General features: G+C 40.9%; 5 protein-coding genes across 13 annotated transcripts in view; 1 reads left to right on the top strand and 4 right to left on the bottom strand.

Moving 5' to 3' along the window:
* Window positions 1-2,889, bottom strand: part of BckdhB (Branched chain keto acid dehydrogenase E1 subunit beta) — a 9,228-nt gene extending 6,339 nt beyond the window's left edge. Inside the window, exons 1-4 of the mRNA XM_018037627.2 lie at window positions 2,559-2,889; window positions 2,415-2,492; window positions 2,123-2,325; window positions 1,807-1,962 (exon numbers count right to left, since the gene is read on the bottom strand). Of these exons, the coding sequence (XP_017893116.1) occupies window positions 1,807-1,962; window positions 2,123-2,325; window positions 2,415-2,492; window positions 2,559-2,700 (579 nt within the window). The 5' untranslated portion in view covers window positions 2,701-2,889. The remainder of the gene's footprint in view (window positions 1-1,806; window positions 1,963-2,122; window positions 2,326-2,414; window positions 2,493-2,558) is intronic.
* Window positions 2,890-3,449: 560 nt separating this feature from the next.
* Cep290 (Centrosomal protein 290kDa) overlaps window positions 3,450-26,542 on the top strand; it is an 81,809-nt gene continuing 58,716 nt past the window's right edge. For 4 of the 6 annotated variants that reach the window (XR_003388679.1, XR_003388680.1, XM_026810746.1 and 1 more), the window contains exons 1-23: window positions 3,551-3,730; window positions 3,902-3,986; window positions 4,086-4,126; window positions 4,201-4,287; window positions 4,358-4,493; window positions 4,572-4,708; window positions 4,764-5,002; window positions 5,070-5,202; window positions 5,272-5,462; window positions 5,531-5,672; window positions 5,742-5,979; window positions 6,201-6,366; window positions 6,447-7,787; window positions 7,910-8,207; window positions 8,284-9,377; window positions 9,464-9,662; window positions 9,740-9,927; window positions 10,076-10,223; window positions 10,288-10,671; window positions 10,741-10,907; window positions 11,008-11,206; window positions 11,287-11,544; window positions 11,621-11,705. Coding sequence is in view for 4 of the 6 variants with exons in the window: in XM_026810746.1 (XP_026666547.1) it covers window positions 3,551-3,730; window positions 3,902-3,986; window positions 4,086-4,126; window positions 4,201-4,287; window positions 4,358-4,493; window positions 4,572-4,708; window positions 4,764-5,002; window positions 5,070-5,202; window positions 5,272-5,462; window positions 5,531-5,672; window positions 5,742-5,979; window positions 6,201-6,366; window positions 6,447-7,787; window positions 7,910-8,207; window positions 8,284-9,377; window positions 9,464-9,662; window positions 9,740-9,927; window positions 10,076-10,223; window positions 10,288-10,671; window positions 10,741-10,907; window positions 11,008-11,206; window positions 11,287-11,544; window positions 11,621-11,695 (6,126 nt within the window). In the remaining 2 variants the exon portion in view is untranslated. Of the gene's footprint in view, window positions 3,731-3,901; window positions 3,987-4,085; window positions 4,127-4,200; window positions 4,288-4,357; window positions 4,494-4,571; window positions 4,709-4,763; window positions 5,003-5,069; window positions 5,203-5,271; window positions 5,463-5,530; window positions 5,673-5,741; window positions 5,980-6,200; window positions 6,367-6,446; window positions 7,788-7,909; window positions 8,208-8,283; window positions 9,378-9,463; window positions 9,663-9,739; window positions 9,928-10,075; window positions 10,224-10,287; window positions 10,672-10,740; window positions 10,908-11,007; window positions 11,207-11,286; window positions 11,545-11,620; window positions 11,707-13,380; window positions 13,585-26,542 lie in introns of those variants that run through there. The other 2 variants (XM_026810748.1, XM_018037625.2) reach the window with 2 other exon arrangements.
* Eh (Eclosion hormone) lies at window positions 11,532-13,670 on the bottom strand. 4 transcript variants are annotated; one of them, XM_026810754.1, is made up of 3 exons: window positions 12,936-13,326; window positions 12,424-12,522; window positions 11,532-12,328 (listed from the first exon to the last, which is right to left on the bottom strand). In XM_026810754.1, the coding sequence occupies exons 2-3, from the start codon at window positions 12,518-12,520 to the stop codon at window positions 12,162-12,164; spliced, it is 264 nt and encodes an 87-aa protein (XP_026666555.1). In that variant the 5' UTR covers window positions 12,521-12,522; window positions 12,936-13,326; the 3' UTR covers window positions 11,532-12,161. The 4 variants fall into 4 exon arrangements, with proteins under 4 accessions (XP_026666555.1, XP_026666554.1, XP_026666553.1 ...); XM_026810753.1 differs by having other exon boundaries at window positions 12,998-13,325; XM_026810752.1 differs by lacking the exon at window positions 12,936-13,326 and adding an exon at window positions 12,738-12,927.
* On the bottom strand, window positions 13,798-15,937 carry LOC108632810 (uncharacterized). The gene has a single exon (XM_026810750.1). It carries the CDS (start codon window positions 15,747-15,749, stop codon window positions 14,061-14,063), a length of 1,689 nt encoding a protein of 562 aa, XP_026666551.1. The 5' UTR covers window positions 15,750-15,937; the 3' UTR covers window positions 13,798-14,060.
* Window positions 16,043-26,542, bottom strand: part of cysu (peroxidase homolog) — a 20,459-nt gene continuing 9,959 nt past the window's right edge. The window contains exons 3-17 of the mRNA XM_018037626.2: window positions 24,808-24,887; window positions 24,641-24,734; window positions 24,275-24,466; window positions 23,991-24,187; window positions 21,989-22,241; window positions 21,296-21,441; window positions 19,576-19,817; window positions 19,382-19,514; window positions 19,185-19,312; window positions 19,003-19,112; window positions 18,823-18,915; window positions 18,402-18,571; window positions 18,204-18,312; window positions 18,025-18,115; window positions 16,043-16,797 (exon numbers count right to left, since the gene is read on the bottom strand). Coding sequence (XP_017893115.2) covers window positions 16,651-16,797; window positions 18,025-18,115; window positions 18,204-18,312; window positions 18,402-18,571; window positions 18,823-18,915; window positions 19,003-19,112; window positions 19,185-19,312; window positions 19,382-19,514; window positions 19,576-19,817; window positions 21,296-21,441; window positions 21,989-22,241; window positions 23,991-24,187; window positions 24,275-24,466; window positions 24,641-24,734; window positions 24,808-24,887 — 2,185 coding nt within the window. The 3' untranslated portion in view covers window positions 16,043-16,650. The remainder of the gene's footprint in view (window positions 16,798-18,024; window positions 18,116-18,203; window positions 18,313-18,401; window positions 18,572-18,822; window positions 18,916-19,002; window positions 19,113-19,184; window positions 19,313-19,381; window positions 19,515-19,575; window positions 19,818-21,295; window positions 21,442-21,988; window positions 22,242-23,990; window positions 24,188-24,274; window positions 24,467-24,640; window positions 24,735-24,807; window positions 24,888-26,542) is intronic.

The raw sequence follows: 26,542 nt of genomic DNA, 5'->3' as shown, positions 1-26,542 counted from the left end.
TCGCTAGCTTCAATAGTTTACGAGTAATTTGCGAAAAACTGTTTTTTAGTTTTTTGTCAATAACTCGTAAACTATTAATGCTAGCGAATAACTTTTATATGGAAATTGTAGATCTCGTCGTCCTCTACAAGAAAGGTTCTATGCAATTTTCTTGTAGGTCCATCGGTTTAGGAGTTATTGGCGAAAAACGAAATTTTTTGCCAAAAGTTCGCTGTTTCGAGGGTGGGATAGTCGGATTTTATCAGTACCCATAAAATGCCATTTAATCGTACTTAACTCGTTAAATATTGAAGTTAGAAGAAAAATTCATAGAATCTTTCTTGTAGAGGACGTCAGACTACAATTTTCATATAAAATTTTTTTCGCTAGTCAGCTACATGTTATTGACTGTTTTGAGCCCCATTGGGCCCCGTTCGCTGTCCCAACGATTACATGGGCGCTGCCATTCTTTAATAGTATCTTCTCACTGACCGTACCAACCCTTTACGTAGGATTGACAGTTTTGAAAAAAATGAGTGACGTAACTCCGCGATCATCCAGTTTCAGAAAATGTCGAAGCGATTGCTATTCATGTAACCGAGAGATGTACAACATCGATGCGTCGGTGTTCGTGGAAAACTTTCCTCATGCATACATCGAGTGCAAGTGTCGTACAATATTCATGGAATCTCTTCCAGAAAGTTAAGAGTCAACGGCTATAGACTCGAGGCGTGTAAAGGTATCCTTGAGCATAGAAATTCGCTCGTCGCTACTTGAACAATTTTCCAATTTTCATTTACAATTAAAGTTTGATCGTTGCCGAACGATATAGTACACGTGGAGAAATATATTATGGAACGCTTGCTGGTAAATTAAGAGGAAAGTAATTCAATGAAATAAGGAGTAGTTACGAAATGTTGAGAGGTGAAATAGTTTCTCTTTGAATTTCATTGGAGGGATCAATAGTTTCATTGAACAGTAGGTACTCGTATAGACATCTATTAGAATTCGAGAGAAACACGCGTTACCGACGATCGTAAAGTAACACGGTAAATCTATTAATTAGAAGCATTAATAAATTTAATTTACTCAATAAATAAATCTAATATTATTAAATCAATTTCAATACATTGAATGATAAAATTTAATTGAAAAATTAATTCGGAACTTTTAAACTTGTTCCGACCATCACGTGACATTTGTAACCAATCAGTGTCGTCCTCCGTTTGAACGTACGGACTATAGCTGGCAGACATCGTATCACGTTGTGTATTGTTGAGTTCTCGTGCAACTTTCTTTCATTTTAAAATGTTTTCTAAATAGTGCAAGTGTCAGAATGTGTCTCGGAGGTCTGCCCATTGTGCCAGGAAGCAATGGATACATCAGTCCAGTTGAATTATCGACAATAAGGTTAGATTTTGAGTAATTCTTTGTGCTACTATGTTCGCGCGTTCATACTTGTGGCTCAAGTTTAGACTCCCAAAATCTTTATTATTTTCACATATAATGACTCTCAGAGTCTTGTAATACGTCGCTTTTATAATAAGTATAACATAAATGTAAAGATCAAAGTAATCTGATTCTAACTATAAAGTTTGATGATAATGTTCCCATTAGAATTTGGTTGGAAAAGTGCAGCCATGTTTCTTTTAAGTGTTAAGTGCACGTGTGCAGATCTGATTTTAAGAATTCAAACAAAGATAATGAAAACTACAGTAAGTCTTCTAATTATTATTATGGATTATGATTATACATAAAATGATAGAAAGAGTAGCCAATGAATAGAAATTGGATTATTTACTGTGTATGCATATTGTTCTCACTCACTTTTAAACCTGGTGTATGGGCAAAGTAAGCTTCTGGGCTTTGTGAATGGTAAAGCCCACCGTGTCCAACGGCACCACAGGGTGCTCGAAGTGTTAGTTTACCGCAATTGTATTCTCCTCCGCTTCGATATCTGACTTTAGCCGCTTCGTTCACCAGCTACAGATAAGAAAGCATGAAATCTCAGAATACTCGTTTTTTATAAAACAAAATATTTATTCTACGATACGAATTCTAATTTTATTCTTATTTTAATCTAGGAGACTGTGAATAAATTACTCGCTAGTTTTCTGTGCAGATCATTGAGTAATGATAATACCTGATCGAAAGCAGGAAATATGTAATCTGCGAATTGTATCTCTGCTATAGCTGTTACACCAGCTGTAGCTAAACCGATTCCAAAGCCTGCGATTCCCTGCTCGCAAAGTGGCGTGTTAAATACTCGATCTTGGCCGAATTCTTTCTGTAAACCCAGCGTGCAACGAAACACTCCTCCAAATGCGACATCCTCACCGAATATTACTAAGCATGGAAGGAAATTGTTATTAAACCTGTTCGAAAATATCTGACAAACATTCACTAAATTTATATCAAGTAATTAATGAAATTACCTGCATCAGAGTCTCTTGTCATTGCAATTCGAAGTCCATTGTTAATTGCTTGGAACATGTTCATCTTTTCAGTCTCACCTTGAAAATATTCATTCACTTATTTGTAGTCTTGTTGGTATTAAAGAAAGAATTGTATGCACTTACCGGGAACATTGTTGTTCTTATCGGCATAGTACGTAAATTGTATACACCTGACATGACTGCGTAACACAGATTTGTCCGCGGGATTTAAAATCGCGGAAACACGAGCGTTCAGCAATCGCGTAGACAATTTACTGACTCTCATCGCGGAGAACTGTTCGGGACAGCGTGTAACGGCGACGATAATGAGCAAGCTTTAATCTTTTTTATCGCAATTTACATACATTATCGTATTTAAAACTTCAACGAGCCCCCATGTTCGATCCAAAGTCGATTTCGTAAGCAGCCTCGCTTCCGAATTGTGTCGGTGGAAGTATTTAGTATGCGAGCGTAAACGCCTTAGTTCGGTTTAGTTCTCCCTACTATGATTCATTCCCCTATGTTATCGAATTACATTTTTACTGATCTACGTGCATCGTAGGGAGTCTAGCCTTGTACAGAAGGAAATATGGCAATTATAATTCATAGACTGTGTTTCATTCTTTATATATATATTGAACATTTTTCAACGAGTTAATATTTTAGGGAGAAGGGAATATATTGGGAATTAAAAATTGGAATAGGTTGATATTCTTTATCTTTATTTTTGTTCTGGCAGAGGAATGATAGGATTAGAGGAACGTTGTAAGTCGTTATCTTGTTTGCGGCAAACGTTGTTTTGATGATGCTCTGATTTGTCGTAATAATCTTGCGTAATTCCGTCGACGCGTTGCATCTTTAATTACGATAGGAAATTTCGTAGAAAGTTTTTAATTCTTGCATAAGTCATTGAAATTTATTAATGTAAAATAGAGAATTGTGAATTATCTGCGGGGCATATCGTCTGTAGGTACGACGATTCTCGCTACGTGATTGTCGTGTTCTCTGCTAGATATCAGGCTAGCACTCAAAACAGAGTTGCTATGACAACCAAGTAGCGTCCCTCGCATACGTGAAACAAACTGATTAGAGATAGCAGGGTTATATTAGTGTTGATTGATAAATTGTTGTGAAAAATGGGCCGCACCGATTGGGACCGCATTTTTTCGGCGGACCCCTCGTCGTTGACTGACGACGATATGGAGGCTCTTTATCCAGCCATAATTAGTTGCGACGTTGACGAAATCAGTGACACCCATAACCTGCGTACACTGATGAAACTCTCCCAAGAAATACTTCAATACAAAGACAATCAAGTAAAAAATAACCATTTCATATTTCTGCTTTTAATCATTTCTCACAAAACATCTCTACTGTCACGTTTATCAAACTTTTACTCAATAAAAGACAAGTGGACTCTCTCCTATTTTTTCCTTCTTCTGATCAGCCTAATTAATATGATAGTTGTTGATCTCTTCTCTTAACAGGTAGAGTCGTTATTGTTAGAATGCGGTGAATTAAAACAGACCATTTCTTCTTTGAAACCTGAACCTGCTAAACGCAGAAAGAAAGGTAAATCGTGTGTGCGTTACTTGAAAGAGAAAACACATTCTATAGTATTCTCATAATGTTACATAGTTAATACAGAAACTATTTTAACTTGCATGCTAGAAGGGGATGATTCAAGACGCGAAAGTACTGATTTGTCCAAAGTAAGATTTCAATTAATAATAATTTAGCAAAGATATTTTCACATCACCTCAGAAATGTGATCTCCTTTTTTAAGCATGTAGAAATGTCAGAGAGCACAGAGTATGACGATGCTCTGCAGGGGAAGAATAAAAAAATAAAGATCCTTGTGACAGAATTAGAGGTGGGTTTCAAAATTTAGACAGACCGGAGCACTTTTACAATTTTTAATTCACGTTATTTCGACTCTTTAGAGCCTCGAGAATGACAATTTAATTTTAAAAGAACGATTAACGACGTTGACTCGAGAAATGGAAGACGCGACGGTAAAAATGAACGAAATGGCAGAGGAACTCAGTTCCGCTCGAGTTAAGTCCGTGGAATATAAAGGTTGTTACACTGAAAATTAATTCCGATTGAATTGTGACCGCGAATAATTTGTCATGCCGGTGGGTCGTGTTTTTCCAGAAAGTATATCCGAATTGGAACGCGAGAATTCCGCGCTAGTCGCGCAAGTCGAGGAAATCACGGCTCAGCAAATAGACAGAGACAGAGCGATAGACGAATTCGGTTCTGCAATCGACTCTAGAATTAATGAGTGGAAGGTATCTATAGTTAGCTAGCCATCGAGCTCTCTTTAACCAGTTTTGAATTCGTTAGGCGATATTGGATGAAAAAGATAACGAAATATTAAGACTGAAGGAAAATTTATCTCAATCCGTGCTGCATTCGGTTACTTCAGTTAAGGAACAAAGTAAATCCGAGATCATTCGCTTGAACGAAGAAATAGATTGTCGCGACAAAATTATAAACGAACTGAAGACGAAATTGTCCGAAGCTACCGTCGAGATCAACGAGAGCGCTAGCCTAATCGAGAAATTAAAAGCTGACGCAAAGAAGTATGTAACATGATCGTTAAATAGAAAGATTCGCGATGTAAATTAGTTTCATTGATGTTTCCTTCAGGGTGGGAAAGGTCGATAAGAAAAAAGAGCACAAGGACTTGTTGAAAAAGTTGCAGGACGCGAGCGAACAGATATCTAAATTGCAAACTCAGTTGAACGACGCTGAGGAAGACGCTCAAGCAAGGAGTAGTAAAGTCAGTTCGTTAAATGTGTTTTCTTTAACAATCGCGCTACAGTTTGTTGAATCGTTCCACTTTATTTAGTTATGCGAGGTGCTAGCGACTTTAAAGAAGTACGAGGACGAGAACGAAAGCCTGGCCGAGGCGTTGCACGAAATAAAACAGCTGAAAGACGATTTGAAAAGTAAAACCGAACACATCAGGGAACTGATCGACGTCGTGAACAAATTAGAGATGTTAAACTCGTATCAGGAAATGGAAATTATAACTCTTAGGTGAATAAGCATTCTCTTGGTGTCCGGCTGTTCGAGGAATTATTTCAAACGTGTGTAACGTCGCATAGGGAAAAATTAGGCATTCCGGAGGACGAGTCAGTGTCGATCGAGCGCGCGTTAGCTAAACGGAAAGAGCAGGAGAAGAAGCTGCAGGAGTTATTGCAACAAAACAAAGTGCTCGTCGAGGAGAATATTGAATTAAAATCGGACGTAAGATCGAAACGTTTCAGTTAGCTGTGTTCATGCAAAAATTCTCGTTCGACCACTTTCGTTTTCTAGATGAGGGTTTTGAAATATAAATTGAGTAAAACGTCCAAAGAACTTGATATCTCGGACAGCAGCATAGACGGTGCTAGCGATTTCTTCCATTCGACCAAATTAACGGAATCCGTGTTCAAATGGCATTCGAAAGTAAATATTTCGGAGGTACAGGAAAATATGCAGCTGATCATAGACGAGAACGAGGCCCTCAGAAGAGGGATGCACGAGATTCTGGACAGTATTCGTAGCCAAGACGGTGAATTTTCGATCATTTTAATGGTACTTTAACGATGCACCGTTTGTTTCCTTTTTTCACTACACCAATCTCTTTCTCTGAACTTACCTCTTTAATCCCACACATGAGCTATCAGGCACATGTATATTAATCACGTTTTAATCCTCCTGTAAAGGATTTTTCATCTTGCGTTGTTGCATGTGGAATTTTGGGCGGGTAATATTGATCGTTTGATACCTCAGGTAAAAGCGTAGTGGAAATACAATCTAGCACGTTAGAGAGGTTGTTAGAGGCGTTAGACGTGAGGCATTTAGCGGGCTGGTACCACCCTGTAATGAGATTGCAGGAGCATTTGAACGTTGTTCAAGGTAGCAACGCCGAATTGAGGGGTCAGCTTAAACAACTGAGGTATAACGGTTGAATAAAAATCTGGGAGACATACGTCTTCATCTTTGTTTAACGTCGCCTGCGAATATAAATAATTGTAGGAAGGAATTACAAAAGAAAGATAAAATACTGCACGCGTTAGCATTGAACAAACACGGTGACCTCGACAAAGTTTACACGGAGGAGTCCGACAGCGAGAAATTGAGCATGTATCTGTCCGAAATGAAAAATCTGCAAGAGGCGTACAAAAACGAGGCTGACGAATGGGAGAAGCAGAAGAACTCGTTGATAGAACGGAACGATGAGCTTAGCAACGAAATTGAGAAGTTGAAACTTCGACTGGAGGTTTATGAGCAGAGCGCGAGGATACTGGAGGAGGGCGAGGATGAAATTCGGAAAGCTTTTGTCGCCAAGACTAAGGAGTTCGTGGAAGCATCTGGCGAAGCTCTAATTGCAAATAGGAAAAATGTTGCGCTTCAGAAATTACTAGCCAAAGAAACTGCGAGGGCGTATCACGACCAAAAAGAGGCAATCAAGAATGAGAGTTATTTGAGAAAAGCGCTAGCCGATTCCAGCAAGCACAGCAACGTCCTTGAACGTGAGGTCTCAATATTACAAAGCAACCTGTTCAATTCCGTCAGCTCCAGTATTTATAACGAACTGAAGGAGAAGCACGAGGAGTTGAGCATACGATTCCGCGGTCTGTTAGAGAATAATCTGATATCTGGGAATGAGAACGAAATAGAAAGCTTGAAGAAAGAGTTGGAACTGGCGAGACGAGTGAAAGATCAGCTCGTGGAGCATTTACAGAAAGAGACTCGATTCGAAGACGACGGAGATGTAATGGGAAGATTAAAGGACGCTCAAGCGAGGGAACTTTTGGAGAAACAGCGAGCCGATCACGTGACTAGTTTGCATGAGATCTTGCAGGTGCAGCTGTCGAAATGCGAGGAGAGTCTCAAGGAAATCACTGCGGCGAAATCCGAGTTACAAGAAGAATTGATTATTCTACACAAGAGGCTTTCGAAAGACGTGCACTTCGAAAAATCGCCACAACTGCGTGATAACAAGTCGGAACAACTGAACGATAAGAACGCGATGCTTCAAACAGAAGTCGAGAATTTGAAAAAACAATTAGAAATCACTCAGGAGGAGGCTCAACGACATTATTCGTTGAACTCGTTGAAAACGTTGGAATTGGACGATTTGAGGCATCAGATATTAAATCTACAAGCAGTCAGCGAGGATAAAGCTACCATTTCAAGGCTAGACTTTGAGCTGGCTAGTAAAAATTTATCAGAAATGGAATTGAACGCACAGAAGCTGAGATTAGAGAATGAGGTCTCCTGTTTACAGGAGGAACTCGACAAGTCGAGAACAGCTTGCGAAGGATTGCGTACTTACGTCCAAGATTGCCGGAGACAATGTGAAAATCGTTGCAGGTGAAACTAATTTTTCGATAGGAATTCTTTCATAAATAGAAAAATAATTTATAAAATAGGTCTTTTTTGTAACAAAACTCGTTTTCATTTTGTCGAGACTTTTAATTTCGGTTCGTTTTCAGAATGTACGTAGATATAATAAGATTCTTTCAAAATCTGTATTCGGGTTCTACTTCGATTAGCGCTTTAGACAGAATAGTCTCGTTGTCGGTTAAATTGAAGAACGAGCGTCAGAACATCGATAGCGAAATGAAAAAAGCTAAAGAGTACTATGAAAGCACTAAACAGCAACAGGAATTGCTAAATAATCGTCTGCAGATCGTCGAAAGCTTAAAAGATATCCTGGAGCAACAGATAGGAAGTAGCAGCGTCGAAGACATCGTGCAACGTTTCTCGGAATATTCGCAGTATACTTTAAATGTACGTGTTCATAAGGAACCCTTATTAAACCCTAAATCGTACTTTTATCTGAATACTCATCCTCCAACTTAATCAGGATTTCAAGTACAAACGGAAGATAACGCAACTCGAGTACGAGTTGCAAATCGCTAATAACAAATTCATGGAATACGAGTCGGCTATAAATGAGATGGAACACGATATGATACAAATACAGAAGGCCTGGAGTAAAGGCGACCACCAGCAGCGAAGAATCGACACACGCAGCGCAGCGACGAGCCCCCCATTATTAGAAAACAAGCATGCACCTGTTCAAGCAACGATAGAAGTGAAATCAAAAGAAGTACAGACTGATCCGTACACTTGTTGTTTGGAAAAGAAAGAAACGAGCGAGGTGGAAGTTCAAACGATCTCTCCAAGGGAACCTGAAGATCTAAATAAGAAAACGAAGCAAAAGGACATGGCAGTAAAAGAAGAAGATACAGTTTACTCAAAGAAAGAGGTAGAGAATATAGGAAAGGCAGAAAGGGACGTGGATGAGAAGAGCGCCCGAGAAGTGTCACTGCTCCGGGATCAATTGAACGAAGCCATGAAACTCGCTTCTGAACGATCCTCGACGTTAATTAAATACGAGATGCAAATGGCAGAGAACCAGGCGAGAGTGGATTCCTTGAACAGGACTATAAAAAGCAAGGATTCAGAATTGACAGAGAAAGAGAAATTGCTCGAGGAGTACAAGCTCTCGTCGCAAGGTACCGACTGCGCTGATAAGCTTGCGTTGAAGTCGTCGATAAACAGTTTGCAGAAATTGCTAAATCAAAAGGAAGAAACCATAGCTCGGTATCAGAATTTATTGAAGGAAGACAGGGACGAGCATAGTAAAGCTGCAGCTCGTCTGCAGGAGGAGATAAGAAGCCTGCATGCTCGCGTTCAGTCTATGCAGAGGGAGACTCAAAGAACCGAGCAGAAACGCGATAACAAGAAAGAGGACAGATTGATCGTTAAATTGCAAGAAACCAGTTCAAGGGTCGAAGATGTAAGGAATAGCGCGATGCAAGTGGAGGAGGTTGCCAGGTTGGAGGAGAAAGTGTCCACTTTGGAGGCAGATTTGAATATTACGAAAGAATTGAGCGATCGGTGGCATCGATTAGCCGAGGAGCGACTCAATCACATGGATCGCATGAGGGAGCGGTAGGTTGCTGATTACAGAAGACGATTTAGCTGAACGGGGAAGAATCTCTTCTGCAGATTATTAAATCCGAAATGTGTTTTATCAGATTGGAGGAACAACATAAAAGTGAATTGGAAAGTTATCGTGGCGAATGCGCGAAATGGCAAACCGAGGCGGAAATGTTGCGCACACAGTTGTCTGAAAATCGAATGCTGGTTACGAAAGGGAATATGTCGTTGATGAAAGAGTTACAGGAGAAGGATGACAAGATTCATCAGCTCACTTTGGCTTATCAGCAGCTACAGGTATCGGTCGTGAGCATCGTCTAACCATCTTTGTAGGCACGGTTTAAACGCGAATCTTTCATTGTTTTGGGGCGAAGAACGAGGTTGAGTTAATTCAGTCCACAAATCGATCGCGAAACGCGATAACTCAAGGCGAAACCGAAATTACGAGTCGTGATCATACGCAGCGTGTAGATAGTGTCAGGAAGCAACTGCAATCGTTATTGGAAAAAGAGAAGATGTATAAGAATGAGATAACTGAGTTGAAGCAACAAATTAGTCGCAGGTATTTTAGTAGGAAAATATTAAACCCAACCGGAATACCACCATTTTTTTAATGGTTTTTGTTACAATTAATCTTGATTTGTATAAAAACATGAAATATATCCTAAAAATTTCTCTTCCCCTTTTATTACTCTATCTATTCGCGATAGATACACGGCTGTAAAGTCGCAAGAGAAAAGAGCATCGCAACGCGAGACTCAGCTCGAACGTAAAGTAAAGTCTCTCGAGGAGGAGTTAGAAAAAGCTCGAGCACAATTGGACAGAGAGTATTTAGCACACGAAGCCAAAAGGCTTAAGGTACATAAACGCGTTTCAAGTGACCAGCCAGAAATTCTTTAGTGATAATTAGTAAATTGCACAGACAGCGGAAGAACTCGCGTTGTGGGAGAAGCAAAAGAAGTGGCAACAGATGGCTGAAAGATTCAAGGAGAAGCTGAAAGAGAAGACGGATGAGTACACGAAACTGCAAGCCAGCCACGAAAAACTTCGCTCCGTCGTTTCGTGCATGGAAAGAGAGAAATGGTATTTGAAGAGCAAATTAAAGTTGGAGAACACAATGGCTGGGAGCTTGTCAGCCAGACCTGTACAGCAGAACGTGATGGAGGAGCTTCAGAAAGAGTGTCAGATTCTGCGCGAACGGATCAAAGAGTTGTCTGATCGTTTAGAGAACGAGGACAATGAGAAGCTTTTGCTTAAGGTCGAGGAGCAAAAGAGGCGTATCGCTGCTTTAGAAATCGTTTCTCAGGTCCGCTTTTTGATCTGCCTAGCTGCCTGACTCGTTTAATCGTTTCCTACGTTTACCGTCTATTTGTAGGGTAACAGCTACGTTGTTAGTCAACTGGAGAAATTAGAAATGACCAAAGATATTCTAGAGAAAATGAATTTAGCGCTGGAAGCCGAGAACTTCGAGCTACGACTCGAATTAGAAAAAGCGAATGGTGACGCACCTAGGTTGCGAGAGAAGGTGGAACATTTAGAAAAGTATGTTTCTTTTCATCTGTTGCGTGTTTAGTTTTTTTTGTAAGAGATGAAATATGAGTGATATTCAATCGCTGTTTGTCGTTTATTATGTTACGTACAGATATATAAAAATATTAAAAGAAGAAAAGTCGTCAGATTGCTCTCCGATGTCATCGGATAAAGAGTCGCGCGAAAACGGTTCAAAAAAGACTACCATGGAAATGGAGAAAACAATTTTCACTTTGAAAAGAATTATCGAGAAGCTACAGGTGGAGAATAAACGTCTTAAGCTTGACTCAAAAAAGAGCTTCGCGCGTCAGGCACGTTATAATTAAATTCTTCAATTTGATAGATGTTCAACTATTATTCACTAACAGTACCTCATCAATTTTACGCGTAGGGTGTACTGTCAGGTAGAGAAAATGATAGCGCGTTACAAAGACAGTACGAGGACGCTCAGAAGCGAATCGTGGCGTTAGAAACCGATTTGCAATTAGCTGAGCAACGGGTAACCGCGTTAGAAAAGGTTCAAAAGGAGGACGATAACGCGGAGATAAAGGTTTTGAGGGAGCAATTGAGCCACAAGTCCGAACTCCTGGACAAAGTGAAACATTTATTATCGAGAGCAGCCATAAACGAGAAAAGTCTTCGACAACGTGTAAATATATTTTTTAAGGGTATATAATTATGCGATTGAATAGTACATAATACGACGATGCTTAAATAATTTTCAGGTACAACAACTAGAGTCCAAGCAGACATTGTCTACGATACCAGAATGCCACGTGACGCCTCCCAGCCTGGAGTAGACATCGCCTGGTGAGTACAGTAATTGTTATAATGATACGCTTCATTCAATGTGGTAAAACAATTTGGTATCCTTCGCTTTCGGTTTTTTATATGCCTGAAGCTTGTTTAAATATTTTAATATCTTATTTGAATATCGTTCGTACTATTATGAATTATTCTTCATATTACTTATGACTATTCTGAACATCGATAATGACTTACAACTAAACGGACTACATGCGTAATACTCATAAGTACGAGATCAAATCGTTCCATTAGTCACAAATTATAAATATATCCCTGAGACCAAAGATCGGTTATTAAAGGAAAAAATACATGAAAAATACGTCATACTCGGCTACGTTTGTACATAAATTACGCGAGCGATCTATCATCGAGTTTTTCTTCGTCAGTTTGTTTTGGCACGTGTCTCGTATACTCGGCGCGAATAAATATTAAATAGCGAGGAACTCTGTCGATTCGGATCTAATAGTCGTTTTCGAGGGCCTGGAGGAACGGTTGAATGGAACCCTCATCCTCGCAGTCCGGGATGAGCTTTCCTTTGTATTTGACGCAGGAGTCGGCGCACTTCTGGCCTAGGAAATAGGGCCCGAACATTTTTTTGCACTGGGCACAATTTCTGATACACACCCCTGAAAATTTAATTAGGGACAAATTCAATATCGATATTATTAAAAAATCGGTGATTCAAATATTTATAAATCGAAGTTAAGTGAAATGAACTTACCAACGGCTCGATCAAAGGGAGCGCTTCCTGCGACGAGCATTACAACCATAACATAGGCCACGAAGAGCACCAACAAAATACGGGTTGACTTATTCATGGCTGAAACGAGTATGAAAACACATTAATTTATTCCATATTATCATATTATTGTCATATTACATCCACGATTCTTAAATATAAAAATTCTACTATTGATTCTCTACCTCAACATAACAAGTTTCACTTGGATCATTACATTATTAATTACGATGCAAGAGAATAAAGAAACAAACAGGATCTCGTTAAAAGAAAGATAGCAATACTGGATATCGTACAATTCATCAGTTCTTTTACTCCTGCGCGGGGGATTAATAATCAAGAAAATGGAAAAAAGAATTGGAATCCAATAGAACGGCAGTCCTGGTGAAGGTGGAACTAACAGGATGCAGGCATGGAAATACCCTAACTAGCCTCTGGCGTCAGGATGCAATAGTTCAAAGCCTCTATACCGTATCCACTTTCCTATTAATTACCGGTCTCGATAACGAAGATTGGAAAGGAGACGGTGAACGACGTTCATGAACTTTCGGGTTACCTTGGAGTCAACAATTCACAAACAATATTTCTCATCGACGCGTATTTTACCAAGACTCATTGATGTTCAGTGCACAACTATTAACGAAACAATGGAGTTAATGAAAGAATCCAGATAACTGGCCAAAGCACATCTCCTACGATCGTTAAATATGAGGGATCGCGAGTGTTTCCAATAAACTCGAATCATCTTTCCCGTTTCGCGCGCTGACGTTTCGTCGCCCTCGGGCGATCCGCTACGTCGGTGGTCATCTTTTTTTTTCCCGGCTTGTTTTTTCTTCCTTTCGTTATTCATACTGTCATTTATAACCGGAATCTCGCGCTTCCGCGTTCGCCTTAACGGTCGCATTGTGAACGCGTAAATATAATAAATATTGATGGTAGGTGTCTCGTTTATCTGACCACGCGTCGGCGCCGTCCCTTTCTCCCGTCTCTCTCAAGGAAGCACGCGAAGATTCAAGACCAAGGATCGTGGAAACGCGGATCAATTGACTGCGGATGTGTCTCGGGTTCGGTGAACACCGATTGGACCGGGATCGGCTGGTCGGGTAGAGGACGGCCACGTGACCGGCACGAAAAGCGTTTTCTCTCTATGTATCGTACACGTATTTACCTGGTTGCTGTCGCTTGGATCGAGCCGAGGCTGCTGGAAATGATAAAACCAGACGAATGACACTGAGCACTGTACGATGACGGCCTTATATATCCGTTGAGGCCAGATTCATCCCTCGGTCGAGGGAAACCCCGCTGCCTATCTTACCTTAATTCGATTTCTTCGATTTCCTGCACTCTCTCAGAATTCCGCTCAGGAATAGCGCGGAAATTTCGATCGACCGATAGACAGACAGCTACTAGATTGGTTAAAGAGGACCTATCTCGTCTCTCTTAGAATCCAGACACGTGCAATAGTCACAGATAAAAACTGTATACAAGTACCAAAAGTTTCTGTCAACTTCCGTTTTATTATAACATTCATCGTACAACAACTAATGAGTATCCAGAGTTCAATTTATAGAACAGTTCTTAAGATTAATATAACGTTTTCGTTTATGTCTGTCGAATCGCTATTTCCTCCTTTCTTGCGCCTCCATGTCAACTCTTCTGCTTGGGGATTTATATTCTAAGGACCAGAGGTTTCTATAATCCGCGGGCATGTCTCCGGCTCCGATCCTTCGTGTGTCCTCGTCCAGACGCGAAACGCGGCTTTTCTTGTTCAAGACCGCGGACAATGGTTTGTACACGTCGCCTTTGCTCTCGGCGTTCTTCCTCCTCCGATCTCGTTGCACATCGTCCTTTAAATTTCTAATAACGTCGTCCGTGAAATATCGCGATCGAAATTCGTTTTCAAACGAGCCACCGCCCTTTCTTTTGGACACGAATCTCAGGAAATCCTCGTCACTGTCCTCCTCCTCGTCTTCTTCATTTTCTGGATGTAATTTATCTACCGCGAACACGTCGGTGAAATCGGTGGATCGATGATATTTTGGTAGATCATCGAAAGTATCCTGCGCCTTCGCTCGTTCTCTGAACGCATTATCACTTTCGGGCTCGTTAAAGCCGGCTGAAACTCGTTTCCCGTTCTTTCCGTACTTGGTCCGCGTCTCCTTTTCGAGCGGCTTCAACTTTTTCATTATCGGATCGTCCTTAAGAAATTCGTCTAGATCGAACGGCTTCCTGTACTCGTTTATGTCGAATATTATGGGTCCCGACTGGATTTTAGAATCTCCCTGCCCGTCTGTCTCCTCGGAATCTTCCTCACTTCCTACCTGCGAATTCTCTGTCGACTCGTCAAGGTCGGAATTATTTAATTTGCTCGACATTTCGCTATTTTCAAGTTCGCCGTGTATGGAAGGTTTAGACTCCTTGACGTTCGATTTAGAGTTTATATTCGATTTATTTCGCGATCTTTCGTTGTCCGAGGATTTGAATTCTTTCGAATCTGTTGGATCGACGAATTCGACGTCACCTTGCGTTTTCTTTTTGCTTGCCTCGCGATCACGCTCGTCCAAACTCTCCTCTCTAATGTCAGAATAATCCGGTACTTCGACGTATGGGATTTTGTTCGGATCATAATCTGAAATATCCGAGGACGTCGTGTTCTCGACATTTTTCTGATGATCCTGTATATTAATGTAACTTTCATTCCTACGCTGCTGAACCGAGCTCTGCGCTTTATCCTTGCTTTCATCACGATTTGCCGAACCTTTCCGGATATTTCCACTCGAATTTCGAGTATCATCGCAGTTGGGAAAAACAGGTTTGTAATTATGTTTGCTGGATTTTTTCGAATTAACAGGATTGTTTGTAGTAAAATTCAGGTTCGTGCTTTCGGCGCGGAGCGTCGCGTTTAATTGGCTTAGCTGTTCCTCGTAAGTGAGTTTCGGATGACGATAGAATTTCCGTTCCCCGAAGAGTGCGTAATTCGATTTTTTGTCCACAGACCGCTTCTCACGTTTCCGGTGATTATTTAATGCGCGAAGGATCGAATCCTGGTTCAGGTCTTTCCTATCAACTTTTTTATACAATTTTTTGTGTATATTTGTTCTTTTATTAATCGTTGGTACCGCGTCGTCCTTTCTCTGTTCCTTTTTATTTTTCGTGAGAACGAATTCGGGGCTCCGGGAGTTCGCAGCAGCGTTCTGAAAATTTCGAGCCACGGTTACCCTAACTCTCGACTCCTTTAAGATAGCATCGACGCGAAGCTGAGGTACACGTGCGGCATTAAGGGAAACGTTTCGCGCCGCGAGATTCATAGGCAATTTTCAGTGAACATTGTGGCTTCGATTCGGCGCGGAAGAAACGTACCGCGTGTCTATGCAGCCGCCGCTTTTAACTACCTTGTAAATCATTCCCCCGGACGCGGTAGTAAATTCAACGTGCTCGCGGCGTAACTCGCGGTGAAATATTTACCGCGGCATCGAGACAACGCCGAACCCGCGGAGGCAACGCGCCGTTTTTCTTCCCGTCCGTTCGAATCACTCGATCATCGTGAAATAAAATGAGACAGGAGAATTCACAAGACTGACGAAGGTTCCATAAATGGCACTCTCGTTAATGTGACTTTATTCGTTTACGAATACTTATATATACAAAATACAAATTACAAACTGAGATACTGCGTGGGCGTACAGTGGCTCAGACGATGCTGTCCTTTTCTGTCCTGTCACGTGCAGTCTCCGATCGTCGAGCACGCTCCCTGAGCCATCGTGCACGCGTGTATGTACATGATAATGAAATGATACAATAATACTCGAAGCGAACTAATATATTAAATGTTGTTTCACATCGTGTGCGTCTTGTGTAGAGAATAAAATTAAGAGATAATATAATAAATGGGTAAGGGGTGTGCGGTACGCCTACAACGACGATAGAAAAAATTGCAATAATCACGTGAGGGAAGTCACGCGGATATAAATTACTACGTGTGATGTATGTAACCGAGTTCCTTAAAAGGGTCGATGCTTTATTAAAAATAATGTTTCACCTCAGAGACAAAATTATTGTAACGTCCATGTACAGAATTGCTGATCATCTGTGTGTTTCTGTGATACTTGGGGAAAAAGAGTGAAGATGTATTTTGTTTCTGACGATTCGTTAGGTTGATTTGAGTACAATTGATAAGTGTTAGGAATCCCTCGTGCATCTCCGTCCGTATTACTTTCTGAACTCCAGAAACGAAGCGATGCCGTTAATGCTCTCAAAGAAGAGCCGCAGAACCTGCTGCCTGTTGTACTGGTTCCGCGCCTTTCCCGGTCTCGGCGGCCGCCTCGGTACATCAAGCAAGTGCTCCTCCACCAATCGCTATAGTACAATAGGTTTACATTTGTAGGTGCTCGTGCATCGTACAATCCTTTCGTATTGCAGGATCTTCATTGCGTTCACAAACACGGTTTCTTTCGACTAAGGGAAAATTGTCTATTGTGGCTACTTGGATTTGTTTAAAAAAATGTACATGTCGCGATCGAGGGGAGGACTAGACGATGAACATTGCTAGAAACTACCCAGTTCGTGTAATTTTATAGAGAGAACTTTCGCCTAAGTGGTATTATATACATGATGCATTAACTATGAAGAATAAATTAATAGCTTGAAGTAGAGAAAGCAGCGATAAACGAGTTTGAATTTTGTATCCTAAAAGAAAAATGACTACCCATCACTATAATAAGATTTAGAGTATTCGACAGGTATGCGGACTTAACTTGGCGTAGTCTACTTTTCTATTATTAGGTAACTGAAACGCTGAGCAAGGGGCTTGCTCGGTTCAGGTCGTCTCTGACCCGTACGATTCGTGTCACGGCTAAATGCTCTGTCCAAAGCGATTATTAAAAAGCGTGGAGGTGTTGGTGGTGGTGGTGGTCGTCGTCGTACGTGGAAACGCGTTACACAATTTCTACGTCTTGAGATCTCCCGCGCTGCGATATAATTATTGGCAAGTACACGCGAAGTTCTATGATCGTATCTGTTATTAAAGACATCCTCCAAGTTCTCGGACACGATACGTTAACGAGACTTCGATTAAATCTGAACGTCACTTCTTCTTCTTAAAATTAACTTCATACATATTTATGTATGTACGTACGTATAAAAAAGGAATACGCAAGAGGCCGTAATTTATAGTTGCGTTCGAACGTATAAATTACGATTCTAGCTTGAATAAATTAAACGTCTCTACTGTAGGGTATTCGTCTAATTAATTAAGGCCGCTAGCGGTGTCTATTCGGATGCTAGGACTGTTATTACGTACACGTCTGCCTTCGTGTCCCTAAGCTGATCCGTAATGCAACGTGCAGACGCCTCTACGGTTCGCTGTGTACGTATTTATGTGTATTCTACGGTATACCGTGAATGTGTCTCAGTTAAACGGGGGTAGGGGGTTGGCTAAGAGGATCGTGCTTCTTGGCTCGTGTCTGTTCTCGTTCGCTACGTGGTGGTGTTCGTCTACAGGCGGTAGGTCTCTATAACTTTTGTGTCTAGAAAACAGCCTCTTTACTTTCCGTATGATTGGTACTGGTCCTCTAGATTACTCACGTATTGCGCGTGATTCACGGGTGGGAATTCCGCCCATTTGGTCAGATCCATGCTTGGCAATATGCCGCTTCTGCAGGGCACTCGTGGGTTTCTGAGAGGCGAATAATCAATCATGTTATTTCGAAAGTTATATAATATGAAATTGCAAGAATATTGAGAAATTAATAATTATCTCTTACATCTCGTGATCCGGCAATACCATCGGGTATATCTGTATCGTGTCGATCAGGTCTGTGTTGTCACAAATTACTCTGGCGAGCTTCACTTTTCGTATCTCATTCAATTGATCTAAACATAAAAGATCACTTCGTTATTTCACATTCTATCAGAGGAGTTGACGACTTCTGTGTTCGACAGCCGATCGAATGGCTTCTCACCGAGAGTGAAGGACGACGGTTGGTTCGGCAGTTCGTACCAAAATCGGTCACCACGACGCGAATAACTGAACTGCGTTGCGATCACACAGGCGAACGTTGGCCCGAGCATGCTACCCGGAAGCGGTCTCTCGGACACGCCGCCGGACCACAGATCCACGTCCGCTGGGTGTCTGCAAAATCATTCATTATTTCCGGGAATTCAAACGCGATTTCTCGAAACGACCATGTCACGCGTTTTGCAAATGATTCATAGCCCGGTCTAAAATTAGCGTTTTCAATTATTCATGAGGTCGTGTCACCTGTTTCATTAAAATATCTGAACAGATCGTTGAGACGTTCTCTTATTTATGTATACGTCGAGTTGGAATTTTTGTTGTCTATATTACTTCGTTAGTTCATTCAGGGCGTTGTGAATACTCACTCGAAGATTGAACTGTAGCGTCTGATAGTCTCGTTTGGCATGGATCCAAACAGTTCGTCGAATGTGTCCGCCCAGGGTAGTCCGCAGAATTTTCTGTATATTAAATTGAGTTATTGATAAGCTCGAGCTATCTTCACTCTGTATTACTTCAAACTATGTAAATTTTTCAAAAGAACCAACCTGAATTCCATGTAACTTGGAATACCAAATTCGCGACCTCGTTGCATGTTAAACGAGACCAGATCCAAACCAAATTTGGCTCCAGCCTTCTTGAATAAATGATTCGTCACCTGGAAAAAGAAACATCAATAAATTATATTTATTTTATGTATTATAAAAATTGTATTAGGAAAAGATGGTACCTCTTGCGTGATGGAATCGTCCATAGCTTGGGCCACCTGGTTCATCAGTCCCATGATGTACTCGTCAAAAACGCCGGCACGATACAAGTCAAACGGTCTTCTAATCAAATCTGATAACCTCTTCGAAGCTTCAAACGAATTAATTAAATTAGAACATTTTCTCTTCTGTCTTTAATTTCAATTCTATTCTGATTTACCAATGAATTTGTGAGCTTTGCTCCATCTCTCAACTGCCGTCGGTAGCAGCGAATGTCCGAACCTGAAGGCTGCAGCAGCGAACGCGTCGATCACTGATGGGCTCACGCTGCTATCGTACCCGTCCCAGTATACCTGCACAAATTCATTATCCCATAAATCCTGCTCTCGTCGAGAAGCAGTAATTCAAGCTTACATTCTTTTCGAGTAGGAGTCCAAACTTCTGCATGACATCTTTACCAAGCAGAATGGGTAGGAATTCGTTGTAGGTAATGTGTTGAATCAAAGCGATCACTATTCTCCTCGCTTCTTGATAAAGCGTCTCGTCGTCCCAATGAGGATTGATTTGTATCAGTTGTTTCGCGATTCGATTATGTTCACGTGCCATCAAAGTGTGCATGCAGGTCAATACTAATTGCTCGTTCACTCTTATTTCACCTGTAGACAAAAAGTAAGAATCCTGAGGAAACGAGTAATTTAATTCTAGAGTCAGTAAATGTCGTAAAGATTAGATTCTATTTTTCCAGTTCAGTTGTTTCATTGACTTTAATCGTGGAGGCAAGTAGCAAAGTCGTAAGATTGACCAGGCATGAAAGTTAAAACTTCATAACGTTCAGTTTATATAATAGGAATTATTAAGCTTCTTATATAATAGGTAGTACAACATTCTTAGCACTATTTCGAGAGTAAACGAACGCAAGAAGTGGTCTCTTAAAAGGAATGCGATACGGTTTAACGCAACAATCGTGTAAGTGCATCGAACGCCGATTTTTCATCGATTATTACGACAACTTCAGTCGTCGACCTTGAATCCGAGCCACTCCCTTTCTCGTTTAATCCACGCCAATAATAATCGTTCGATCGCATGACGACTATCGGCTCGGCAACGCAGAATGCGACCGTTTCACACGAATTTCGACACCGACCGTCGCGTTATAGATGCCATGATACCCATTATCACTTTAGCCAGCAGCAACCCGTGGCCTCGTTTCCTTCCTAATTAATCAATCATGCAATTTTGCCAGTCATCAATTTTTCTTATAATGTTTTTGCATCAAAGTTTATATTCTGGTTCGTGAAAATATTTCGGATAAATATTGTTTTTTATTCATTTTAGTTTAATTTTAATTAAAATATTAAAATACATTATGAAACGTGAAAAATTATATAGTGAAAAAATTGTATTTTCTAATTAATTATTAATAGAATAATACTATTTCTATAAAATCACGTTTCATGAAAGAATGTCTGAAAAAGTGTCTCAATCTGTAATCACATTTCTTTACATGCATTCTAATAAAATTCTCTGATTTTCTTGTAATTTTTTATTCTTCATCTGAAATAACTAATCTCGGCTAATAGCAAGTTAATGTACCAACGCGTTCCGGTGGAATTGTTTTGTCTCGTGCATAAGATTGCCACGTAGCCAGAATAACCGCGATTTTCTGACTGGTCGAGAGCAACGTGGGAAAACTATTTCTCAGGCTAGTGAACGCGCCAGGGGTGCGATAAAATCGTACACGGTGACCAGTTTTATCTTCCCGTTGCTTTACAATGCCGCCGTTTCAATTCCAAGATGAGAATAGATTAGATCCTTTATTTGTACTTCTGATTGAGTCGTATGCATTCCCGTTGTCTAAATACAAATTACAGACGATTTTTCAACACCTGTTTCGTGTTCAATCGCGTGACTTACATTAATCGAATCAAAGGAATTCATGAAATTAAATGATGCAATTTTATAGAGCGAACACGAGCAAATGTTGGTATGAAAAATAGCTTTCCTACTTTTTAAAAATACTGACTCAGGAATTGCGATTATTAATACTTTTGTGAATAGCATAACTCATTATACTGCGCATTTAGAAAAGTTGCGAATTTATAATCGAACGTTAGATTGAATTTAAAAGACTCACCAGCCTCGAAACAGTACATTGATCGATTTGGTCGCGTGCAACCCTCGTCCGGAATATCCAGTTTGAGCGGCAATAAATCCTTCAAGCCATACTCGGAGAACACCGGATTCATGCGTAACAAGCCACCGTAACCAGAACGCAGCTTTCTGCAAATATAAACGAAATTATCCCATGAGTATCCGAAATGAATAAAATGCGACAGAAGTGAAGTGGGTGTGAGAAGACTCGGATCTACTCTGTTCGTTCTAGAAGAACCCACGATCCCGATTGAGCAATCGTGGATCTCATAATGCGAATAGACCAGAAAGTGCGAACAGTGCATGTTAGAAGATATACGTTAGGAAATACGTTAGAAGGAACATAAAGTTGATTTATTATCCCCCTTACGTGACGAGCCGATATGTATAGTACAACTATCAAACGTTTACTATAAAATTTTCTGTTCTGTTCAATCATTTGCAATCTATCATTATACTTCCTCAAATATATTTTATCCTGCTGAGTTAGAGTGAGCAAAACAAATTAACAGATTATATTTATGCTAAATTTCAAAATGCGTTTTGGATACCAGGTTTTTTTACCATTTAAACATTACAATACACTGTGTGCAGTCTTCACATTTAATTATTTTATCAAAACACGTGCGATTATTCAAATTCATATGAAAATGACCAAAATAGAAGAAGCGTTTACTTAGCAAAGGATTCCGTGATTCCGTAAACCGTATTCCCATCGAGAACGCCGGTCAAAAGGTTGAAGGGGACACGGGAACCGAGCCTGCATCCAGGTCGGACCGCGGGAAACGCGCGAACGAAGTCTAAGCATTTCACGTTGAACAGTCTGTAGAAGTAATCGTCTTCCGGTATCGGGATCTCGTTGCAGTAGGGATTCTTCAGGTGCGGTGGCCGATGGCAGCATTCCTCCGGGTCGTTCCGGTTCAGGGGGTCTGCAAAGGGAGAGTAATCGATCATGCAATGCCGTGGTTGCTCGCTGTCTTGATATAGTGTTATGCATTTAGCGAGGTCTTAGGCGTAGATTAAATGACCGACGATCAGTTTGGATGTTGGTTCTTCATGCGATTACGCAACGCTTGCCCTTAAATAGGAACAATGGCAAAGCATTGAAATTTTAACAGTTCGACATTAACAGATTGACGCTGACGAAAATTTTTTTCTTTCAAAATTGCGAAAAATGCTTCAAATAACAGTTGTTTTCCTTCTAACTTCGATATTTAACGAATTACGTATGATTATTTGGCATTTTATTGATGTTGACAAAATCTGACCATCCCATCGTCGAAACGGCGAACTTTTGGAAAAAAATTTCGTTTTTTGCCCATAACTCCCGAAAGGATGGACGTATGGGGGCATGTGTGGGACCATTTTGTAGGGGACGACGAGATCTACAATTTCCATGTAAAAATATTTCGCTAGCATCAATATTTAACGAGTTATTGACGAAAAACGAAAAAATAGTTTTTTGCAAATTACTCGTTAACTATTGACGCTAGCGAAATATTTTTACATGGAAATTGTAGATCTCGTCGTCCTCTACAAAAAAGGTCTAATGCAATTTTCCCGTATCTCCAACGGTTTAGAAGTTATTGGCAAAAAACGAAAATTTCTCAAAATCTGAAGGGGTACCCCTTGGAAAAATCTCGGAAAAATCGAAAATTTTTTGTTGTTGTTTATTATTTGCAATTTTCTTCCGGCGTCTGATTTCTTTTTAAAAAATGCGTTTCGAAAGTGCATAAATTTGTGGGATTGACTGTATAGTCAATACATACTTAATACAATCACATAACTCGTATTTTCTAATCCCGATTAAGTTTGCTTTGTTCTCCATTAGTTCATTGAAAAATAGTTTCAGCCCTAAAAGAAACGGAGGATCTCGTAACATGCGATGTTAGATCTGATTCCATTCCTTTCATTTTCGATGTAATCAAGAACCTAATTTTATAATAACGCATTAAAGAGTGAAACGCGTAGTAATAAATCATAAAAATCGTTGCCGGTAAATTTTTTGCTTAACTATCTTCAGGGTTTATCGAAACGCGATCTCTGATTTCGTAGCAGCCAATTAATTGGCCTGCAGCACGGCGATCTCCCATGCCTACCGCTAATTACCAGGTAGCTGCGGGACAGCCGCGCGTGGACGCGTGCGATTTTGGCGTGGATCGCTGACGGCTCGTGGAAACCTCACGAGCGGTCACATGATCGGCGGGCCCACCGCTTATCCGGGCACCGATCGGTCGCTTTCTCCGGCGGTTACCCTAGTTTCGATAGACTGTAAATATCCGACGTAGAAGGGCTTGGGAGGCGAACGCAACGCTATACGAACGTCCCGACGCGACACACCGTGACGCAATTCGACCAATTGCGTAATTTGCTATTGACACGAAATTGGGGCTACTTTCTCTGTTTTTCTCCCGCGAATTCTCGGTTACCGAGGCCGCAGGCTTCCCGACCCTCGTTAACCCTTTGAAATCGTAACTGACGGCAATGAGAAACGACGCTCGTTTATCTGAAGCTTATCCACTATTGCCAAATGCTGACTATTCGAAGATCGAAAGATTATCACGCGCCAGGTGATCTAAAGCTTTTGCGTAACACACAAGATCGATCTACCCTCCGTCGGAGCTATCAACAATTCTACGATATGGTCGCGCGAACAATTATCGGGTCTGAGATCGTACCTAGAGGCGTTGCAGTCAGCGTATAGTCGTGATCCATAAACTGTCCCCAGGCGATGACCATGACTGTGCCGGCGTGATCATGATAACCCTCGTCAGGATGCATGGTGCGTGACACCACGCGTGATAATGGTAAATCACGGCCAGTCACCGATATCCTGGGCGCTGTTAAACCGTCCGCGAATCGTGGATTCATCAATCTAACGTGGCAGACGAAAATTTGTCATACCGGGAAATTGACAAATCACGTTTGCTCCGGTTTTATTAATTATTATAAATGGTTGTACCTTTGGAACGGCGCAAGGGCGGAGCCCCACGTTGGGTTCTCCAAGTTCGTGCACAGCCCGTCGTTTCTTCTGTACTTGCCGGCCCGACACTCGACGTTGCTTAAAAATGCTGGACACACGTCACTGATTAACGTTTTTGATGTGTCGATCAAGGGTAGACTCTTCTCGATCTCCTCCGGTGTCAATCCGTACCTGTGATAATCAGTTCTTATCGTAATTATGACTACAGGTGTTACACATTCCTCAGATTAATTTTAAAAGAATGATGAGATAAGGGAAATATTTGAAATTAGTATTGGCATTCGACAAATTTGCATTCTAATGACGAAGTTTCTCAATAATATAGATAAGAAACGAGTCGGTTACGTGTGAGCGAGGTTGGCAGAGATATCCAACAGGAGTTCGCCGACCGTGGCCAGGTCCTCCGGCCGCCACATTTTGTTCTTGGGTTGCGCCACATCTGACAAAACGGTTCAGTTATGCAATTAACATTTGCCAGTAATCATTCGTACTTCTCTACGTGTAACACTCACTGATGCGTTTCCTCGCCTCGACGTAGGCGCGATTCACGGCGTCGTAAGTGATGCACGTCTGCGATCCGGCCGACGGTGGGCTGAAAGATGAGGAAACGTGAAGTCGAACACGTGCCTACGATAGGTACATACGCCGCGGTAGCACAGCATCCTTTCTCTCCTCGCACCTCTCGCTTTCCACCGGCGTTCTTTACGATTTAATTACCTAACGTTTTAGCCTAGTTTCCAGCGAGAGTCAGGTATTTTGTATCAAGGTAACCCGAAACGAGCACCGTCTACCGCGTGAATTCGCATATCCTGTTTCCCGCTACGAAATATGACGGCATTGACGTGCCGCGAGCAGGCTTTTATCTTCGAAGGTCTCTCCCTGTCTTCAAACCGAGGCACGCCCTTCCTTGTGCTTTCTCAACTTGACGAATCGGTTAGACAGTCCAATCAGATTATAGTCAGAAGTATAAAGAATGAGTCAGTAAAAAATGTTATTTAGTCATCGATTTCATAATGAAAAATACATTTGCCAAAACTTTGCCAAGGATAGATCATTTAATTCATTTGCATCATTCGGAGAAGTGGAAAATCGGCTTATGATGCGAAAGGGTTAATGGTCGTCATACAATATAATACACTCCCTATTGACTCACTAATAAATAAGTTGAAGTGCGAAAATTGAACTTCTCAGTGGATCTCCAACGTTGGAACTTGTAAATTGCCTTGAAACTCGTTACCTCGCAAACTGCCCTGTCACAATCGTTATTAAATAACGCGTGTTGAAAGTATTTGTGGGAATGCACCGGAGGGTCGTTCTGAATTTAATTGCGACATAGTGCATTCCCGTGCAATTTCCCGTTCTAATAACCAGCATATTGTCGCGTTTAATAAATCATACGCACGCGTCAATTACCCTAAACTCGGCGGCAGAGCGCGCATTAGAAGCATATTAGAAGATACGGCTAAATAATCATTAGGAAACATAGTTAGGTAAGTAGGTTAAAGCGTAATTCTTCCTCGTGCAATCACGCGGTCCGTATGTATAGAGAATCGTGTCAAAAACAATCTTTAACCACCCGGTTTGGCGTTGAGATCGTAAAAGGAAAAGTCGCATTTAAAACGTGTTCCATGGCTCAAACTCCGTTTCTCATGCAATGGAATCGGCCGAGAGCGATTTTAAATTAGGTAGAAAGTTGCGCCTTTAATTCGGATTTGTCATATACATGCGTGCGTTACATAAACTGCCTCGAACGATATCCAATTCTCTTTTATTAAATCACTTTTAATATCGAAACATGAGATATTCAAACTACGGAAAAATACTTAGGCACGTTTAATAAAATAAATACATAAATTAGTGCAGTTATTTATCAGCATAATATGATATTGCAATGAATATTTAACCCATTCGCTGCCAAGCCTAAATTATATGAAGTCATTCCTATTGCCATTTATATTTTGAGTGCTATTGTTTACCAAAACCCTGTTATTTCTTGGTAAGAGCACATATATTATCATACATAATCATTTAGAAGCAGAAAACCAAAGACGAGTATACTCGTCGTTGGCAATGGGCCTTCAAAAGAGCCTGCATGTTATAATATATTTAAAGCAGGACGAGTATACTCGTCCTGGCAATGCGTGACACCCTGCCAAAGACGAGTATACTCGTCCTTGGCAGCGAATGGGTTAAAGTCGTAATTTCAAATAATGTTGATCATAATACATAGCTATAATTGCTAGGCAG

Source organism: Ceratina calcarata, unplaced genomic scaffold (genome assembly GCF_001652005.2).
Source record: "Ceratina calcarata isolate Rehan_Ccalc_2016 unplaced genomic scaffold, ASM165200v1 scaffold176.2, whole genome shotgun sequence".
Classification (NCBI taxonomy): domain Eukaryota; kingdom Metazoa; phylum Arthropoda; class Insecta; order Hymenoptera; family Apidae; genus Ceratina; species Ceratina calcarata.
Note: the sequence above shows the minus strand (reverse complement) of the source record. Positions and strands in the feature narration are given on the sequence as shown.